The 22,623-nt window shown below is 35.2% G+C and overlaps 1 protein-coding gene and 1 pseudogene across 1 annotated transcript in view; both read left to right on the top strand.

Annotated features, from left to right (window-relative positions):
* IFT80 (intraflagellar transport 80) overlaps positions 1-22,623 on the top strand; it is a 131,792-nt gene that overhangs the window by 45,398 nt on the left and 63,771 nt on the right. Inside the window, exons 6-8 of the mRNA XM_045539561.1 lie at positions 1,006-1,115; positions 5,203-5,292; positions 6,039-6,176. Of these exons, the coding sequence (XP_045395517.1) occupies positions 1,006-1,115; positions 5,203-5,292; positions 6,039-6,176 (338 nt within the window). The remainder of the gene's footprint in view (positions 1-1,005; positions 1,116-5,202; positions 5,293-6,038; positions 6,177-22,623) is intronic.
* Positions 8,993-9,529, top strand: LOC123630222 (annotated as a pseudogene).

Here is a 22,623-nt window from a genome sequence, read left to right as displayed (position 1 = left end):
TGTATAATTTGATTCACTTGCTTAATGAATAGGTAGCTGAGCCAGGTGACTGGATTATTATTAACTCTTTAACCAATGCTTTCAATTGATATGATAGTCATTTTTTAAAACTAGACTCACATAAAGTATAGCCTTCCAGAAGATATTAGGTAACCTAGAAAGTAATCAAGTTAAGAAATACTATCCTTAAATGTAATTGAGTTAAAAAAATACCATCTTTAAATTCCTATTGGAAATTGAAAGCAGTATCAAGTTTAATGTAGTTTATAGTGTGGTAAGTGACTCAAACTTACACTTTTCCCCTGGAAGTAGAGTCAACTTTATCCTGGTTATAAGACATTTGAGCCCTTTTTATCTAAACTTTCAGGCTAAAGCCAAACCTGATAGATAGCAAAACTTTCCCATATCTGATATTTGATTTGCCATTTATGAATTTATAAGAGGGAGGGATAAATCATTTTGGGATGAGATGATTTCTGTTCTAGTCTACTGCTTAAGCAGCAGGTGAGAGTTAGTTCTGTTGACTGTTGCAGCATCAGGAGTGGGCATTGATCTGTAAGGTGAGTATATTATGTGTATTTTCATATGGAAAATTTAAGTTACCTTAGGCATTGAGTCAGTTTATATACTGATGGCTGTTGATGAGGGGAAATGATAAACCATGACTTTTCTGATATTTCTTTATATCCTTAAAAAATTGAAGTATATTTATTTTATTTTACATTTCAATGGCACAGTATCTGGAATTTCTAAAAACTCTGTATTTTCTGAGCAAGATACAAATTAGTTAAAAATACAGTATGTCAGCTGCTCACAGTAGATTTTCAAAGGTAAATATTAACTCTGTCTGTACTCAGGCTATACTCCAATTTGAAAGGTCCACTGGACAAAGAGGAAATAAAATGACACCTCAAGTTGCTTTTTTGATCCTCTTATCAATGTCTCTTTATAAAGCATAATAATTAAAGTTTATTAGGTTTTTTTTTTTTCTCTTCTTTTTTACAGGAATACCAGTGTATTCAGTAGCATGGGGCCCTGATTCAGAAAAGGTTCTTTACACAGCAGGCAAGCAGCTGATCATTAAACCTCTTCAACCAAATGCTAAAGTTTTACAGGTACTTCTCAGTCCTTTGTAAATTCTCTGGCTCTGCATGACTGCTAAGATAGAGGGCACTTGCTTAGGAGTCCCTTTCTTCTGGGTGGTCTTTTTGCAGTCTGAGGCCTTTAAGTATGTGGTTTTATTGGCCTTTATTATAGAACTGGGAATATCTGTTTATCTTTCCAGCAAGGTTCATTTTCCCCTGGTTCCAACTCACATTATACCAGTAAATCATAAAGATGTTTTGAGTTACTAGATTGTCACATGATTTGGTACAACTAAGCATCTTTAAATTTAGCAGTCAGCCTCAAATGTATAGATTTGAGATAAAACAGAACTAAATCATAAAACTTTAAGAGCTTGTTAAGACTTTTTAAAAAATCATCATCATCCTCATCATGATCTGTTCAAACACTTGAGCTCTCTCTAAGAGCCTTTAGTATTTTTAGAATGGAGGAAGAGTCAATATAATACTTAGAACAAATTTTGTATATATGACTATACTAATTACATAGAGAATATTTATCTTAAGGATAAATGTTGAGCTCACATCTTCTTTTGTACTATTCAGAAAGGAGGAAGAGTTAAGTTAGGAGCTGAATCTCGAAGGTGGGGAGGGAAGGTTGTTCTAAGCCCAGGAAACAGGAAAAATGATTGTTCAGAAATGTGAGAGAAATGGCAGAGAACCACACGAAAGCAGCAAAACAGTGGTGGCAGTTAATACAGGTCAGAGTAGAACCAATGAATGGAAAACCTTTAAGCCTCTATCTAGGATTTTGTTATTTGATACCAGTGTTAAAAGACAGAATGATTTTCTTTACATTTTGATAATGACACTTTATTTTCGGTAATAAGAACAGAGGCTTTGGAATTAGTCCCCTGGGTTCAAATCTTCACTTACTTACCTATATGTGACTTTAGGCAAGTTTTGAAATATCTTTGAATGTCAACCTTCTTATCTCTTAGTTGGTGACAATTTCTAGGTGACTTATATACTTATATATATGTATTCTGTGTACAGAATTATATATTCTACTTAACAGAATTGTGAGGATTAAATGAATTAAATTGCAAAGTGTATAGGACAGTGTCTGGCACCTGGTAAGCACTCAATATAGTGTACTTGTTACTATTGATGTTATTCTGCTGTTATGAATTATTATGCCATCCCTACCTTTTAATCAACCAGGGAGGCCAGAAAAAGGTTGTAGACTGATTAGGTCTTGGGTAAGGGATTTGATGGTGGAGATTAACACATTATAGCAGGTATAAAAGTTTTAAAAAGAAGCATCAGGTTTAACAGTTGAGTAGATGTAGATTTGGGGGAGTAAGGAAATAGAGGTAACTTTGAGTTTCCATATTAGTGACTTCTGTATAGCTTATGCTAAATATATTTTATATAGTCAGCATGCATTTACATTTTACCATGTGCACAACACTCTGCTAAGAACTGTGGGGACAAACAAGAAATAGAAGATGCAAGTCCTTACCCTTAGGTAACTAAGGTAAAGAATTTGGGCAAAGGCTGGGAAAGACAACTAGTTCTGACTGCCTTTAGTCAAAGTCCTTCCATACCAATTGCTTACCCTGTGAAAATTTGCTATGAAATTATATAGCAAAAACAGGCAAGTTGAATCTTTTGGTTTATACCTTTAGTGTAGAGTTATGTAAATTTGTTTAGATTGTAATTAGGCTTATATAAATGAAACTGAGGAAGCTGCTTATGTCACCATTGGTCAGCTAAAATATGGCTTAGTGGTTCAGTAGAACCTTTGGGCCAGGAGGTAGTAGAGAGAAGGAAATGTACCGATTGCCAAAATTCAGCTAGAGTGACAGAAGAGTTAAAGTATAATTAGTAATGTAATGCAAATTATCTGTTCCTTTTGGGAAACTAGAACAGCTGAAATTCTTTTTGGGCATAAAGATATATTCAAATTTGGATTATCCACAGAAAGGAATGCTTAATTAATTCTTGCTTGTGGAATACAGTTCAGAAGTATGTACCTCATTTCCTTTAAGACCTTCTAGACACCCAGAACTTGGTTTTATTTATTTATTCATTAAGTAAAAATGTAGTGCATACCTACTGTATACCAGGCACTATGGTGAGATATTCAGAGTGCAATAGAACATATTTTCTGCCTTCAAGGAGTTTGTTGTTCAAAGGAATTTTGCAAAATGCTTAATAAATTGAGAAATAATTGAAAATTATCTATGTATTATATGTAATATATAAATATCTATAATATATAAATTGATGTCCTAAGTTATAGTTTAAGGAAAATTTAAATAATATTTTGTTCATAGATTTTGAGTATGCAAATATTTATTTTGTAGCTTTAAAATGAAACTCAAGAATTTGTGTGTATGTGTGTATCTGTATATATTGTGTTTGTTCTTACAGTGTATTTCAGGTTATTAGATTAATTTAGCAGTTAATTGTGAGACTTCCTGCTTTTTAACATGTATTATCAAAATTATTTGTTTTTGCAAATGTATAATTCTATATAATTTGAATTAAAGCAAGCTATGAATTATTATTCTTAGAGCTTATCTGGTCCTTTAATATTTTATTCTGTATACATTAAGAATAATAGGTTGGGAAAGGTCTATAGAGAAAGCCCTTAAAATCTGTCATTCTTTCATGTGCAGTTAATTGTTTCAGACATTAAAATATAACTTGTAGTCTTCAAAGAAAGTTAATTCTTTTTAGTTATATTATTCTGCCTATGGTAGCTTTTAATTATATATGGGATAATAGCTAAGTGGGCACATGAATTACATTTAAGAGCAAGACATCCATGCTTACTTTCTAGATTGCCAATTTCTGGGTGACTTATATATATCCATATAAAAGTATTCTATGTACAGTTGGCCCTCCATTACTATGGGTTCCACATCCGTGGATTCTACCAACCGAGGATCAAAAATATTTGTGGAAAAATTTGCATCTGTACTGCACATGTACAGACTGTTCTTGTCATTGTTCTCTAAACAATAAAATATATTAATAACAACTATTTACATGGCCTTTATATTTGTATTCAGCCTTATAAGTAAACTAAAGGTGATTTAAAGTATATGCAAGGATGAACATAGGTTATGTGCAAATTCTGCACCATTTTATGTCTGGGACTTGAGATGTTGGTATCTGTGGGAGGTTCTGGAACCAATCCCCCATGGATACCGAGGGATGATTATATACTTGCAATACATGGAAAACATCTTTTTGTTATATTGTAAATGCAGCAATAGTAGTCTAGTTGTGACCCAGACACATGAAGTTAGAGAGAATGAAGCTTAGGGGAATATGCAAAAGAGAATGAAGACAGTAGTACTAAAGATGATGTTTGTGCAGTAGAAGTTTAAAAAATAAAAAGAAAAGGGAATTAGTAAACAAGCATGAAGGCAGTATCAGTAATGGGATTAACTGTTACAAAGGAGACAGCAAGATTTGAATTCAACTGACATTTTTGGAGTACATAACATAGTCATTCTAGTGTTATCACACAAATGTCAAGCTTGAAATAGTTTAGCAGCAAGTGATTTTCCATCTGGAGTCCAGACAACTGAGGAAATTCATAACAATGTAAGCTATATTGTGGATGTCATGGTGCTAGTTGCTTTCATTAGTGTAAACTGGAAATGAAACGAGCAAATGAGAAATTGCGAAATGGCCATGAAAGGAAGATACGAATCCCTAAGATCATTAGAAAGAGTCAAAATGTCTTTTCTTTTTTTCTTCTTCTTCTTTTTTTTTTTTTTTTAATGTGAAAGAGAGTCTTGCTCTGTCATCCGTGATAGAGCACAGTGGTGTCATCATAGCTCACTGCAGCCTCAAACTCCTGGGCTCAGGTGATCCTCCTTCCTCAGCCTCCCAAGTAGCTGGGACTAATTTTTCTATTTTTTTATAGAGATGGGGTCTCACTCTTGCTCAGGCTGGTCTCAAACTCCTGGCTTCAAGCAATCCTACCACCTCAGCCTCCCAGAGTGCTAGGATTACAACAGACGTGAGCCACCACACCTGGCCCAAAATGTCTTTTCTTATAGAAAAAAATAGTGCTTTTGAAGTTATAATTAAAATCTTATTTTTTTCCTCACAGTGGAAAGCTCATGATGGCATTATTTTAAAAGTGGATTGGAACTCAGTCAATGATCTTATTTTATCTGCTGGTGAAGACTGTAAATATAAGGTATGTAATCTTTATATTTGTCACTTGGTTGAAAGAATCAAATTTAGGTGAAAAATATTTATCATATAAGAATATTCTTTTAGCCTCTTCCTTTAGTCATATCTTTCAACTCTAATAATTTAGGAAATTATTTTATAATTTTAAGTGGTATTTTAAAGTGTGGACTTCATAAAGACTATTTCATTGATTTTTATAGAACTTGATTTAATAAATAGCAATATCAATACAGCCCCTAATTTTACTGTGACTCAATTTAAATCAATTCATTTAAGTTTTTAAAAATCAACCCTACTGGTTTACTGAACATTGATCAGTTTCAGACCAAAATAATTTATGGAGAAGAATAAGGTTTTATGTATCTAGAGTTAGAGGAAATTTAATTGAAATAAATAGCTTTTAGAGAACATTGATAGAGTCCTTATTGGATAAAAAAAAATTTAAGCAAAAAAATAAACATTCAAAACTTTACTATTAAATTTAAAAGGACTTAAAATGGTGAGTTTTATGTTTAATCAAATATTTAGTAAAATCTGAAAATTATGACAGTGTTATAAAATATTTTCTTTTTGAGATATTTAAGTTTCAAGGAATACAGCTTCCCTGCCTTATATAATAGTAAGGATATTTAATTGCTAATATTATATGATGATGACTTATAAATTTTTATTTGATACCTTACTGGAGGACAAACTTTTTTGTAATGATGTGGTAACTGCTATAAAAGATAAAAAAAATTGGTTTTGTAGGTGTGGGATAGTTATGGCCGCCCGCTGTATAATTCGCAACCTCATGAACATCCTATTACCTCAGTTGCCTGGGCTCCAGATGGTGAATTATTTGCTGTTGGATCATTTCATACTTTACGCTTGTGTGATAAAACTGGGGTAAGTTATAGTGGTGAGCAATCACAGATGTGCTGTCATAAATGAGATAATGCATGACACACATGGTTCTCAATCTTTAAAAAACATTTTCAATGAATGCATTTGACTTTATCTTTCTGATCTATCTTCTTACTATGCTGGTTCAATCGCTTCTAAATTTATGAGACCAAACAATTTAAGTCTGAAGAATGGACATGTTCTCTACTATTTGTCTTTCTGGAAGTATTAATACTTATTTTGAGCATGCTTGTGAAGGATGGTGAAGTAGTTAAGGTATTAAAATTCATGCTTATTCAATATGGAGAGTTCAGTTTTAGACTTTTTTTTGCTGTCAGTATGTTTCATACAAAATTTTGGTTGCATATTTTTCATAAGTAATTTATAGTAAATTTTTTCAATAGTCATTTTAAAACCAAAAGACATATTTTTCTTTGCTAAGAATTCGTATTTGAATACATGTGAGAATTTTTCCTCACAAGAATTATGCCCTCCTTCATACAAATTCTGTTTAGAACCTAGGGAAACAGGCAAGTTCAGTAGCATTTACCCATTGTACTTGAAGAATGAGTTGTTCTCATTCTCATTTGAAGTGCCCTCAAAAGCAGTGGTATTGTATGGCAAAAAGTTTGAGTGGGGCTGTTCTATACATTCCTAACTGTGAGGAAATCACGTAATTGTTCTGTGGCTTATTTTCCTCAATTGCAAAATAAGGCAATTAACTTAGAATCTTTAAAGCTTTATAAACGATTTATTAAGTTTTCTGGTTACTTGTTTTCTATTTCATAAGATATGAAGTCCTCTGCTTGGCTTTAGAAGCTCTCTGAAACCTAGTGCCTTAAAATCCATTCAATCTTTTCTCCCATAGTGCTCTAGTTTGTATATGTGCTTGAATCAGGTTGAACACTGGCTGTACCTTACTAATGTCCTCCCTCATCTTCTCTTTTTATGCAATACTCCCATCTCTGTCTTAGACTTTGTGAGTTCTACCCATGTTTAAGGCTATCTCGTGTTTGACTTCCTTTCATCGTGCCTTCCATAGAGAATCTAACGTGTTTGTCTATTTTTATAGTTTCCTTTCACCTATGTCTTTCTTTTCCTAGTTATAACATCAGGATGTCAGATCAGATCATCTTATCACTTAAGGACCTTTTACCTCTGATTTTCTATTAATGATTCTAAGTGTATAGAATATGCAGTCTCATTTCTACAGTGTATTATTTTCTTATATTATCCATTTTAGTTTCAAGTTTTTTTTTTTAAGGCTGGTCAAGTGAAGCAGTGGGAATGGAGAAGGAACAGAGGAATCTGTAACTGGTTGTGATCAATTTGTTGTAAACACCACTGTGCTTGGACCAACCCAAGTATATTATTTTTGACTCCCTAGTTTTATAAGATCCCATAGTTTAATGATTCTCTATTATCTATGCAATGCAGTAGATACCCAATAATTTATTAATAAGTCAATTTAAGCATAAATTTAATTTGCCATTTTGATTAAAATGTTTTAAAGTTTTGAAAACTTGGGGGATTGAATTGATGTAAATAACTAAATTAAAAATTTACCTCATTAAGCACCAAGTCTTTTTTTAGAATGTTTACAATTCTGGAAAAGTAAACTGAATAGACTGAATATATTGTAATAATTTTTAGAGACTTGAGATTAACATTTTAAATATATATATTCTTTTATTCAATAGGCATTAAGTATATACTACTCATAAACAGTGTTCTAGAAACTGGGGATGGAAATATGAAAAAGATGTAAAGACTTTCACTCAAGTTGTTGATAGTCTAGTGGAGAATTAGACTATAAGACTTACAGTGTGGTGTGTTAGTGCTATACAGATAGTTTGTTCATACAAACACCGTGAAGCTGTGGCAGAGCCTAACTCTGCCTGTGGGACGTTGATTAGAAAGAAGAGGCTTAAAGAATTAGTAGTTCTCCAAGGAGACAAGATTGGAGCAAGAGAGTTACAGGCAAAAGAAACCTCTTGTGCATCCAAGTGTAAAAAGAGTATGGTGCTTTTTGTGTAATGTCAATAAGATTTGCATGGGATAATTCCAGGAGATGATATGGAAAAGATATTCTTAGACCAAATGTGTTTGCCATGTAAAAGAGTTTAGATTTCAATCTTTTAAAATCTAATTATTTTCTGTGGAGCCCCCTAAGGGGTCGCTGTGGGGTGGAAAAGAAGTGGGGGGGTTGAGCTCCTGATCTCCCTCACTACCCACAACCAGAGAAGCTCCACATGATCAGTTTTACTATGTGAGCATCCGGTATAAGATTTCCTTTGACCAGCTGAAACAGTGAAGTTGGAAAACCAGTATGTTAGTCACTAGAGAGCCAGGGATAGTGGATAGTAACACGATAGTATTCAAATATTGGAAATACTGCTTTGATGTCAAAGGAACAGTGATATATGGGATAGGAAATAGAACAAGCAAAGGCAAGGAATTATAGTTTATTAGAAAAGTTAAAAGTTCAGTATATCTGTAATAGTTTGGAGTTTATCCTTGGGGCAATGGTGAGCCACTGATCCAGTTTAGATAGTGACCTTATTAGATTTGGCATTTTTGATGAAGCATATTCTGAGGTTGGCATGGAGGCTAGGTTAGAGGAGAGGTAGACTGGAGGCAGGATGGCTAATTAGGAGGCTGTGCAGTAGCACAAGAAAATGGTGATGTTGGCCTGAGAAATAGGGAGAAAGATCGAAAGAAATAGATAGGTTCAAGAGACAAAATCCTTGCTATTATAAGTAGAAAGAGTCAAGAATAATTATCTGGAGGCTCCATTTTGGCACCAGCTATGGGGCAAGATGGAGGTACTGATTTTGGAACCCTCCCTGTATACTGTCAAAGCCATCCTGATTCTGGAAAATGATAGAGGTTGACTTTTTACCAAGTACTATGACACCTACCCTAGTGTCAAGGAGTAAAAGACCTTTGAGAAGAACATTTTCAACAAGATCCATTGGACAGACAGTGAAATTACCCTGTTGTAAGGCCCAACAGTGGTATACAAAAGCAGCATCAATCTCTATTTCTATGTGATTGGCAGCTCCTATGAAAATGAGCTGATGCTTGTGGCTGTTCTGAACTGCCTCATCGACTCACCAAGCCAGATGCTGAGGAAAAATGTAGAAAAGGTAGCTCTGGTGGAGAACATGGAGGGGTTCTTCTTGGCTGTGGATGAAATCATATTCATAGATGGAGGAGTGATCCTAGAAAGCAATCCCCAGCAAGTGGTGCACTGGGTGGCATTAAGGAATGAAGCTGTCCCCCTTAGGGAGCAGACCATGTTTCAGGTGCTGCAGTCAGCCAAAGAACAGATCAAGTGGCTACTCCTTCAATGAAGACCTCGCTGTTCCTGGCCCCTCTCCCCTCTCAAAAAATTCACATGTCTGCTGTAAAGTCTCATCCAGTCACCCAACTGATGCTTCTCATTGTCATCTTGGGGATCACAGGGATCTTTAAATCTCCATCCTGCCTGTGGTTGCCCCCTCTACCCCAAGCCCCCTGCAGGTTTAGTTGCAGGGTGGGGGAAACACCCGCTTACTTTCTAAGCTAGATTATGCTCCCATGCTATCCTACCTGTGTATTTTCTCCTCAACTTCTGTGCCCTTTGCTGTAGCTACACTTCAGATCAAAGCAGGGGAAAGAATGTGCTGAGTGTTTTCCTCCTTTTGCCTTTGTTCAGCCTTCATCCCAACAGCCCATATGTCCAGCAAGGGGAAGTAAAGAGAATTCTTTTTTATAGAATGAGTGGGGGTGGGGATGGGTAGGGCTGTATCCCATCTCAGCCATAGCCCCACTTACTGGCCTCAGCATTTTCTCCCATTCCTTCTTACTGGCCTGTCTTCCACATTAGAAAAGAGACTGGAAATAGCTCAGGATGGAGTGGAAGAAACAGTGTTTTAAATTTTATTGGATAAGACTTATAAAATTCATCCTCTACCCTGATCCTGGCATATAGCTTCAAAACTGCTGTGGTGACTGTCCATCTCTTGGTCAGCTACCTTAACTCTTTACCTTTAGTGCCTATGGGATCTTGGCATGGTTTGTCCTCTCTGTGTCTTGAAGCAAAGCCAGTCCCTGGAATTAAAACTTCATTCTAACCTTAGGAAGAAGAGTTTCTGTTCAGACCTGGGGAAGGAATGGAATTTATGACTTGGGCCTCTGGGCTCTCTTTGTCCCCTCAGCTCCCCCACATACATTTACTCCTCTGCCTTGGGTCTGCAATCTGCTGCTTAACCCTGTCCTCTCTCTGCCTCAGCCTTACATCCAAGCAGTAGGTCTGGGCTCTTCCCATTGCTAGGTTGCTGAGAGAGGTGCCTTTCTTCATGAGACCTTTGGGATTCGGATTTCCTCAGGAAGATGGAGAATGGAACACCTACTCTTGGGCTTAATCTTTTCCTTTGACCCAAAACTTCCTCCCCACAAAAATATCTTAAAAGGCCTTCCTGAGACTTAAGCATTCTGCCCTACCTGCTAAGTGCCAATTCTTCAACACTGAAGCGGGGAAGACAACTGGGCATATTTGAGGGAGCATCTTTGTGTAAGAGATGTATGGAGTCAGGAAATAGTCATTTTCATATACTGCTCTGTGCAAAGAGGAATAAAACGTATTTCTTTTTTTTTAAAAAAAAGGAATAATTACCTAAGTTTCCATTTCCATTCTAGTACCTTACTGTTTGGGTGCTGGCCTGACAGTAACACCCTCTTATGGTGTAAATTAATTGGGTTTTTTTGTGTGATAAATTTTGTTGAATATCCTGTGTAATCATTACAATAATAAATCAAGTCATCTAAATTTCAGCATTCATAAGTATCACCTGGGTATTGCTAAAATACACATTTTTGGTCCCTATTTGCAATATGCTGAATCAAAATCTCAGGAGAATGGGGCCTGGGAAGTTGTATTATTAAGAAGTTCCCTATTATCTTTATGCAGGTGGTCTTCGGACCACACCTGAAGGAAGACTTAAATAAAACATGGGAGGTGTTTGATATTCCTTCTGAGTTCTGAAAGGAGCAAAGCTTACCCTACTGTGGAAAAAATACTTTAATTTTTGAGATGAAATAGTAAACTATAATGAAGGTGATACCAAACAAGGATAGTCTAATTGAAAATATATTTTTTAAAAAATCATGTAACTTATTCTTCTGATTTATTCTTAGTATCTGCTTCATTTAAAATTACTTTTGATATATTTCTGCCATTTTGCTACAGGGAAAATTTTATAGTATATGAATAATGTGTTTGATGATATTGACTCTTAATTTTCTAAACTAATTCTTTCAAAATTACTAGTTGTAAATACTATTTGTATATTTCCACAAAAAATATTTGGAACTCTTTCAAATGAAGAGCAATCTAAATATCCAACAGTAGGACATTATTTAACTTAATTATGTAATATAATTATTTTAATGAATTATATAGTTATTAAAAGTGACAATATACTTTTATAATGCCATGCAAATATTTTTAAAGATATATGGTCAGAAGAAAAAAAATATAGGATGGTCATATTTGTATGTGTCTGTATATATGAATAGAAAAATAATCTGACAGAATATAACACATTTTAACAATGGTTATTTCTGGAGTTTAGGGTGACAGATGATTTTTCTTCTTTTTAGCATACCTCCACTCTAAACTTTTCAAATAAGCTTTTTGAGTCAAATACAAATTGTACAAGTACTTTCTGCATATCTTGTAAAAAAGGCCAAGCAGACATTGCCCTTGTGGAGTTTACTTTCTTGTTAAGACAGATATTAAATGATTAATTACACACTCAGTTATTTAATTACAGTTGTAATAAATTTTGCAAAGTGGTACAGGCTGCTCCTAGTAATGAGAACTAATTATCTGGAGGGTCACGGCAGGTTAGTGTGAGGAAAGACAAAAAGCACATGCTTGTTGAGAGCCTCACCTTTTCTACTTACCAATTAAGTGGGAGTAGTAACTGCTGGTGTCAATTTAGAGTAAGTTGAGTCAACTTACTCTAAGTGGTGTTAGTTTAGAGCCAAAAATTGAAGTCAGCTGGTATTAGCTGCTTTTCTCACACAATTGTTTCTCTTTCTCAAAAACTAAGGCTTCTTTTAAAAAGTGAGTACCTGTTCTCTTGAATCTGGAAATGTGACCCTTAAATGTAGGCCCTTGTTTCTTTTTGTTTTTTCTCTTATTCTGCAACCTAAAGTGTAATAATTAATGTATGTATAAATAATGTAGTAATCATTTATCCAGAGCTAGATTTTGTGGAAGAATTTCAGTGTTAAATATTGTAAGAATCTAATTCTCAGGAAGTGTCCACAAATTTATCAAATTTCTATTTAGTGTTTGAGAGCTGTTCACAAATTTTTAGTTGAGTGCAATGTTTCCTAATCTACACTTTATTAAAAATTCTTATCTAGGCTTCCTTGACAGAAATCAGATAGTAATTTATAATATAAACTTCGAAGAATGATATTGGTGTAAACTTTCAGGTTATCTGTGAAAGTATTAAGCCTAGAAAAATGTGATTTTTGTGAGCATTTTCTTTTAGGTTTTTTTGTTGTTTGTTTTGTTTTTGTTTTTGTTTTAATTTTAGAGATGAGGTCTCACTCTGTCATCCATGCTGGAGTGCAGTGGCCTGATCAGCGCTCACTGTAACCTTGAATTCTTGGGCTCAAGTGATCCTCCTGCCTTAGCCTCCCAAGTAGCTGGGACTACAGACATATGCCACCACACCCAGCTAATTGTTAAAAAAATTTTTTGTAGAGAAGGGTTTCACCATGTTGCCCATGCTGGTCTTGAACTCTTGGGCTCAAGTGATCCTCCTGCCTCAGCCTCCCAAAGTGCTGGGATTACAGGCATGAGCCACTGCACCCAGCCTCTTTTAATATTTATTAAGAAATATTTCCAGTAGGGAGAAAAAAGCTTGAATGCTTGGAGGCTGTTAATAATGGATTAGGTTTTGGTTTCAATGCATTTCTTAATATGAAACTATGTAACCTGATTGATAAGAGGAATATTTGAAAAAGCAAAAATTCTTATGTTTTTCTATAGGTATATTACTCTAACTTCATTGTCACATAGTAAATCTAATTTTCTTATTAATTTACATCATAAAATTGGAATATATATATATAGAGAGAGAGAGTATGTGTCAAAAAGTACCTCATTAAGCTGATATGAGACTCTAGTACCTATTTACGTCTTCTATTTGAGCAGGAATTTATCTGTATTGGTTCAGAACTCATGTCCTGGCTCTCTTTTGTAGACTGTTCAAATATCAGTTTAGCTCTCAAAGCCGTTGTAGTGCTATTCTGATCTGCCTGCTTGTTTTCAACCCAGAGGCAAATTTGAAACCTAGGTGGTATTCCACACTGTAGTCTGTAGTTCATTCTTAGTTTTACTGTGTTGATTCTGGTTAGTTTCATCTGCTTGGTAGTGCTCCAAGGCCTTCATACATTGGTTTAAAGAATCCCTTTCCTTAACTCCCACCTCTCCCTAATCCTCCTCCAACTTTCTTGTTGAGGGGGAGGTTGTGTGCTGCCTCTTTGCTGTAATTAGTACAGACTGGGGATAGTAGACAGGGCTCATTGCGGAGGGCCACTGTTTCATTATTGCAGGGCTGAAATGATCTGATGGGGCTCTATTTTATTGTCTCTGTAGTACCATGTGGGGAACAGGAAGGGGTACTACCTCAGCACTTTGAAGATGCTGCCCTACTGTCTTTTGGTTTTTATTGTTTTGTTTTTTTTTTTGAGACAGAGTCTCACTCTGTTGCCCAGGCTAGAGTGCCGTGGCATCAGCCTAGCTCACAGCAACCTCAAACTCCTGGGCTCAAGCAATCCTCCTGCCTCACCCTCCCCAGTAGCTGGGACTACAGGCATGCGCCACCATGCCCAGCTAGTTTTCTCTAGTTTTAGTTGTTTGGCTAATTTCTTTCTATTTTTAGTAGAGATAGGGTTTTGCTCTTGCTCAGACTGGTCTCGAACTCCTGAGCTCAAACAATCCACCTGCTGCGGCCTCCCAGAGTGCTAGGATTACAGGCGTGAGCCACTGTGCCCGGCCTGGTTTTTATTGTTTTTGATGAGAAGTCAGTGATTATTTGTGTCACTGTTCTGAATGTAAAGTGGCATTTATCTCTGGCTGCTTTGCAGACTTTGTCTTTGGTTTCTAAGAGTTTAGCAGTGTATGGTTTTCTTTAAATTTGTCTTATTTGGGGTTCTCTATACCTCTTGAAAATATAAATTTATGATTTCACAAAACTTGGGAAATCTTTGGCCATTACTTTTTCGAATAATTTTACTGTTCCATTCTCTCTTTCCTCCCCTTCTGGATGTTCAATAACAAAATTTTTAGACCTTTTAATATTGTCCCACAGGTGAACAAGGCTCTATTTCTATTTCTCCAAAAATTTTTTTCCAGTTTTTATAATTGGATAATTTTTATTGATCTGTGAGTTTATTAATTGTTTCTTTCATTGGTCATCTCTAATCTTCTCATAAGCTTATCCAGTGAATTTTAATTTCCATACATTGAATTTTTAATTCTAGAATTTCCATTTGGTTATTTTTTCATAGTTCCTATTTCTCTGCTGAGATTTTTCTCCATTATTGTATGTTCAGAAATATATTTTTCACTAACACCTTGGTTTTAATAGCTGCTTTAAAATCATTGCTAATTCTAATACTTTGTGATTATCTTTTCCCTTGTTATTTTTCTTGTCTTTGTATGACTAGTAATTTTGGATTATATTCTGAACATTGCGAATAATGTTTAGTAGAGACTCTGGATTCTGTTATGTTTCTCTAAAGATCACTGATTTTTTGTGTGTGTGTTAACAGGGAATTAGTTTGTTTGAACTCAAACTGTCTCCTATGTTAGGATTCAGACATAGGGCTCCTATGCGGTGGTTAGAAGATGAGATCACTGTGACTTTATTCTTTCCAGGATCTTCCCCTCAATTTCTAGCTGTTGCAGTCACCCAGAACTCTGTCCTCTTGATTCCCCTACCAGTAACACTGCAGGTTTCTATTTGAGATTTAGCTATCATGCTTGGCACCAAATAGGATCTGCTCTCTGGTAAAAAGTTGTTTAAAAAATGAAAATTCATTCAATATTGTTCCCTTCCTTCAACCATTGACTCTTCTTAAGTTTCTAGCTGCTTTAAAAAAAACAACAATTTTCTGAGATATAACTCATATGCTATACATTTTACCCAATTAAAATGTGCAGTTCAATGTTTTTTAGTATATTCATAGGGTTGTACAACCTTTACCATATTCTAATTTTAGAACATTTTGATCTCCTCTAAAAGGAATTGGGTACTCATTTACTGTTGATCTCTATTTCTCCCTGCCCTACTCCTGGCTCCTGGCAACCACTAATCTTTCTTTTTCTATGGATTTGTCTATTCTGGACATTTCATATAAATGAAATAATAGATTATGTGGCCTTTTGTGACTGGCTTCTTTCAGTTAGCGTGTTTTCAAGGTTAACCCATGTATCAGGCCTTTGTTCCCTTTTATAGACAAATAATATTCCATTGTATGTTTATAACATATTTTGTTGTCCATTATTTGATGTTGGGTTGTTTCAGGTTTGGCTATTAGGAATAATGCTGCTATGAATGCATATAAGTTTTTGTGTGAAAATATCTTTTCATTTCTCTTGGGTGTGTACTTAGGAGTGGAATTGCTGGGACATATAATGACTCTATGTTTAAATTTTTGAGGACCTGCCAAACTGTTTTCCAAAATAGCTGTCTGCTGCTTTTGATTGCTCTCTGGTCTTCGAATAGTTGTTTTTGCATTTTGTCTGGAGTGTATAGGTGTTATCTGTGAGAAGGCTGGTCTGGTAGCAGCTATTCTGCTGTTGTCCATTCCTTACATATCAATAGTTTATCTTAAGCAGTTGAACATAAGTTTTTTCAAATCAGTTCTGCCTGTTTGAGAGCTATGCTAAACTATTGTAGTGATTCTCAAAGTGGAGTAGAGTGGGAAAGCTACGTGTTTGAGAGTCACTGTTCAAAAAAAATTATCGAGGAAAATAGCCAGAAGGCATGACTAGTCAGTTCACAGATGAATGCAAATGGCCAATAAAAGGCATGACAAAATATTCAATTTAACTATGAATAATAAATAAATATAAAATAAGGAAGTAAATGATATATTTTACCGAATAGATTGAAAAGATTAATAATGATTTAAAAGCCTCGGTTTCACTTCAGCAGGAGGAAATGAGCACCCTCATTTACACAGTGTTTGTGGAAATGTAGATTGATTCAACTTTTTTGAAGGGTAGTTTGATAATACATATCCAGATGTCAGATGTACAAATCCCTTGAGCTAGTAATCTCACTTCTAGGAATTTACTCTAAAGAGATCATTGTATGAGTACACAAAGATGTATTCGTAACAGTTTTCATCACAGTTTTGTTTTAATAGTGAAAATTAGAAATAAATGTCCATGAGTAGGAGATAGATTGAGTTATTATTCCATATACTTAAAATGCAGTACCCTCAACTCATTAAAAATGAAGAAGGATTCTCTTTAATAATCTGGAAAGATACCCATGATAAATTATTTAGTAAAAAGACCCAGTTATAGGGGCACATGTTATTAAATGATCCCACCTAAGTACAATTGGCTAAAGGTATACCCATTGTTGCTGAGTAGTATATTTGGGTCATCTCATCTTTTCCTTCTTCTCTATATGATTTTGTGTAGTGTGAGCCTTTTTTAATGACTTCATATCAGTTGTACAGATACAATAAAGGTCTTTAAAAATTTCTTCAATAAAAATGAGCAAAGGAGGGGTGATATCACAGAATGTGGTAGAGTGGGCGGCTCTAAGAATTGGCACTGAAGCAACCATTAGGATGGCAAAAATGTCAGAATTAACTTTTTTGAACTCTGGAACTAATAAAAAGCTACAAGCAACCAGGAGAGTACTTAATAAAGAAAAATGCTGCTAAATTTTGGTAAGAAAGCATTGTCGTGCTTTTGCTTACCTGCCTACCATCTCCCATTCCCCGCTTGGCAGTAGCTATAGTGATTACAGCCTGAGTTCTAGTGTGGTTTGCTGGTGCCAAGAGGGATGATATGGACAATGTTCTCAAAAAATTGTAGTTCTCAAAAATTGTACTTTTTGACCTGTCATGGTTCCCTGAAGGACTGGCATAAAGTTTTGTCTTGGTTTTGCCCCTTTTGGAAATCTCTCAGAGTTGGAATGGCTTCCTAGTTGACATCTGTTGAAAGCATGTAAAGACTTACATGAGATAGCTTCAAAAAGTTCATGGAAATTGAGTATTATGAAAAAACTATACATAGATTTCAAATTTTTTTTACACCAAAATAAACTTATACTAACTTGTTATGTCTAAACAGGATATAGTTTGAAGCACTGAGAAGGATAAGATATCAGTTGCAAAAAAAGCCCTTATCAGAGCAACATGAATTCTGCTAAAATTGCAGCAAGAACAAACATCAAATTTATGGTGAAGCTTGGGTAGAAGAATGGTGAAATCATTGATGCTTTACAAAAAGCTTATGGGGACAATGTCCCAAAGAAATCAGCAGCTTACAAATGGATAAGTCATTTTAAAGAAGAAACAAAACAGTGTTGAAGATGAAGTCTGCAGCAGCAACTATCCACATTAATTTGTGAGGAAGAAATTAATCTTGTGCATGCCCTAATTGAAGAAGACCAATGATTAACAGCAGAAATAATGGCCAACACCACAGACATTTCTATTGGTTCAGCTTACACAATTCTGATTGAAAAATTAAAGTTGAGCAAATTTTCCACTTGATGGGTACCAAAACCATTGTGTCCAGATCAGCTGCAGACAAGAACAGAGTTTTCAAACAAGTGGGATCAAGATCCTTAGGCATTTCTTCAAAGAACCATAACAGGAGATGAAACATGGCTTTACCATATGACCCTGAAGACAAAGCACAATCAAAGCAATGGTTACCAAGAGGTGGAAACAGTCCAGTCAAAGCAAAAGTGATCTAAAGCAAAGGTCATGGCAACGGTTTTGGGGAATGCTCAAGGCATTTTGTTTGTTGACTTTCAGGAGGGCCAAATAACAAGAACAGCTGTTTATTATGAGAGTGTTTTGAGAAACTTAGCCAAAGCTGTAGCTAAAAAACACCCAGGAAAGTTTCACCAGTGAGTACTCCTCCATCATGACAATGCCTCCTCATTCCTTTCATCAAACAAGGGCAATTTTTCGAGAGTTTCAATGGGAAATCATTAGGCATCCGCCTTACAATATGACTTGGCTCCTGCTGACTTCTTTTTGTTTCCTAATCTTAAAAAGTCTTTAAAGGACACCCATTTTTCTTCAGTTAATGTCAAAAAGACTGCACGGGACATGGTTAAATTCTCAGGACCCTCAGTTGTTTAGGGATGGACTAAAATGGCTGGTATCATTGCTTACAAACGTGTCTTGAACTTGATGGACTTATGTTGAGAAATAAAATTTATATTTTTAATTTTTCTCTTTTAGTTCCATTTTTCCACAGACATTTGGAAGTCACCAGGTACCACCCACAGCCACTTGAGCCAAGGGGCAGTGGGTAGCACAAGCATCAGACATACTGAAAAGCCTGGGAAGGAGGAGGCTAAGAAGGAATATGCATGGAAGAACAAGGGCTTTAAGGGTTTTAGAGGGCTCTCACATATACTGAGGAATCCAGAGTGCAACATACATGCCCAGGGCCAGACACAAGCTCAGAAAAGACCTCATTGGATGCTATGCTTAACACATTGACTGTCACACTAGAAAAAAATAATTTTCCTTGGGGCCATGGTGTTTTATGATGAAAATAGAATAAAAACTTCAAAAACAAAATGATCCTTTCTAATTTAATGAAAATTTTAATGAAAAGTGAAATTTATTGACTTCTATTCATTTAATCCACATTTTTGGCATTAATTTGTCAATATTAATTGTAAGAATAGGAACATCAACAAGTAAGACTTTCACAAACCAACTGCAGTGTTTTGCCCAGGTTTTGCTTCATGAGGCCCCAGGCTCAAAACTAGTGTGAGTTAAATACAACTCACATGGCAGTAAATGTTTTAAATCACTGGCAGAGCTTTGGGCTATGCACAAGCAAGAAGTGAAGGAAAGCAGAATTGTAGGTGTTCTGACTTAAATGTTAAAGGAGTGCCCAGGTCAGAACCAATTGTCAAAGAATGGGAGAGAATTTTTTTTCTTTCTTTCTTGTTGGCTCTGTCAGGTATACTGGATGACCACTGTGATAATGGAATGGACACTTCAGTGACCACACACGAAAAAAATAATTTGGAAAAGTCACTAAATAAGCAGATGACTGCAGCCCTCAACAAGCAACAGCACAACCCTTTAGGGGGAGAAATCTGATTTCCAGAATTACCACATTATCATTTAAAAATGTCCAATTTTCAACAAAAAATTACAAGGCATAAAAGAAGGAAAGTGTTGTCCAATCACAGAAAAAATAGATATTAACAGGAACTATCCCTGAGGAAGCCCAGCGTTTGGACTTACTAGACAAACATTTGAAATCAGTGATCTTAAATATGCTCAGAGAGCTAAAGGAAAACAGGAGAATAAGGTCTGAACAAATAGAAAATACCAATAAAGAGAGATATTATAAAAAAGAAACCTAATAGAAATTCTGGAGTTGAAAAAGTGAACAAAGGATAAAAGAAGTATAAATACCTCCAGAGCCCCAAAAGATGTTTAGTCTCTTTAATAATGAGTTTCATGCAAATAAAAGTCACAATGAAATGCCATTTCCTACTCATCAAAAAGTGGGAAAATGGTCCTCTTGAGGAAGCATTAATTGGTACAACTTTTCTCAAGGATAATTTGGCAAAATCTATCAGGAGCCTTGAATCCTTTGATACTGCTATTATACCTTCAAGGAAGTATAAAAATGCATTGCATATTCATTTGTTCATTTATTCTCATATTCATTAATTCCTTCACAAATATTTATTGAGTCTTATGTACCATGCACTTGCCCTAGTTATTAAAGAAACATCAATAAATTAAATAAATTCTGTGTTCTTGAAAATTTTTATTCCAGCAGATGAAACACTATAAGCAAATAAACAAAATTAATATATGTTAAATGGTAATGAGTGCTATAAAAGATGGCATTATTTTAGGTGAGGTAATTAGGGACTATCGCCATAAATGTACAAACTAAATGTACATTACTGAATAGTAAGTGATATAAATTATGGTACAAGTAAATTACTTATTAAATAAAAATTAAAAGAAAATAGTACCATAATTTTTTCCTAGATTCAATAGTAAATTTTATTTTTACCTTTGATTTTTAAGAAATGCATGATTCTAATATTTAAGGCACAAATGTTCAAATTAACATAGTTATGCAGAATATATTAATGAATTATACTAAATTAATTCAAGGGAAAAAAATCTGAATATACAAGGTACCTTTGGCCTCATTTTTAATTAACTGACATTGTTGCTTTTACTTATCAGCAGGTGGTGCTATTGCTTGTGTAAGAGATAACTTTGTGCTGCTCATATTGTGTCTGCCTATTCAGTTAGTCATCACAATAAAAAGACTTCTCTCTTTGTTCATCTACTCAATTAAAATAATTGCAATCGTTAACCATCTGCAGTAACTGGTCTTACTGCCATATGTAGCTTTTCATTGTCAATGACACATATAAATTAAAAAGTTTGTAGTTTGCTAATTCCTATCATATGAGAGAGGATATTGATCTTAAAAACTGGGCAATAGTGAGGCCCTGTCTCTACAAAAATAAAAAAACTATCCAGGCATAGTGGTGCACTCCTATAGTCCCAGCTACTCGAAAGGTTGAGTGAGGAGGATTGCTTGAGCCCAGAAGTTGGAGGCTGCAGTGAGCTATGCTGACACCACAGCACTCTCCCCTAGGCAACAGAACAAGACCCTGTCTCAAAAAGAAAAGAAAGAAAAATAATCAGTTAGCATGCTTTAAAGAAATGCAAGAAGCCTTGCATCTGTTTTATTGTCCACTTAAACTTAATTTGCAAATGTACAATTTTATGAATTGAATTCATTGAACTTGGCCAAAGATTATGCTTTTGAGGGTATTTTCAATGTAGTATATTTATACAGGAGTAATAAAGAGAAGGATAAGGTTGGCATTGGGGAGGTACTTTTAAAAGTCTTTATAGTTGTCATTTTTTTTAGTTTAAATATTTATTTCCCTGTTGGGAAATAACCTACATGCCTAAGCAATTTGAGAGAATACAGAAGAAAAAAATACAACCTCTTATCTCAAAGGGCTGTATCATCCTGTGATATGTCAGCACTTTATTTAAATTCTCAATTGTGCTGTGTAGTATGATTGCTTATTTTATTTTATTTTAGCTTATTTTATTTTATTTTATTTTATTTTAATGTAGGAGTAGCATTAGCATATTTATAGAGCTCTGGAGTCAAGACTCCAGGGGTGAATTTACAAAGTTGACGGCCTCTTCTGAGCCTTTAGGTTCCTCACCTACAAAATAAATTGGCTGGGCTGAATGATCACCTCTCTCCTTTCAACTCCACAATCCTGCTTCCTTCCTTTTGAGTATTAATTAGTGTGTTGTTTCTTTGGTGTTTAATATAAAGTTGTGATATAGGAAGAGACAACACTGCACACGGCACACTAGAAGTGGGCAAAACTCAAGCAGTGCTGGAGAAATGTGCTGATCCTATGACTTCAGACATACTCTATGTTTTATTATAGTTTGATGCAGGTAGAAACCATTAAGCAAAAGAGAATTGGTTATAAGGATTCAGGGATATCTTCTAGAAGCCAGGGAAAGGATGTAGCTAGGCCTCAGGAACCAGGAACTGGAGTGGTAGGAGAACACAGAAAGTATCCCCTAATGTCTTTTGCCTCTGCTTCTGTCTGCATATCCCAGTCCTTTTTTTTCTTTCCTATCAAACTGATCTTTTTACCCCCCTCAGTTTATGTGCTGGAAATTGACCAGTGTTAACATCTCTCAAGTGCACATCTTCTCTATTCAAGAGAGCAGTCAGACTGAGACAAGAATCTTAGTCCCAGTTTTAAACAGCCCCCCTAGGGAAGGTATCACTGGCCTAGCCTAGATTAAGTACACATGCCTGGTCTAATCAGATATGTCTAGGCAAGATGGGGTAGGTTATATAAACATGGCTGCCAGGACTCTAACACAGTAACTATATGTATTGCTGGTGAGGGCCAGGTCTTAGTAAATGAAGGAGAAAGAGGAGAAAGGCAGGCAACCTAAATGTTACTGTTTGTGTTTCAAAGCCATTTTAGTCTAATTTACTAAAAGTTTTCAGTTTAATCCTCAGAGATTTTCTTTTTACATGAATAAATTTCTGAATTTTTAAAAGCAATGAGAAAATTAGAATTATATTTTCAGATTTTGTATAGAACCAACTTTGCTAGAAGCCATA

Source organism: Lemur catta, chromosome 1 (genome assembly GCF_020740605.2).
Source record: "Lemur catta isolate mLemCat1 chromosome 1, mLemCat1.pri, whole genome shotgun sequence".
Classification (NCBI taxonomy): Eukaryota; Metazoa; Chordata; class Mammalia; order Primates; family Lemuridae; genus Lemur; species Lemur catta.
This window is presented reverse-complemented; position numbering and strand designations above follow the sequence as displayed.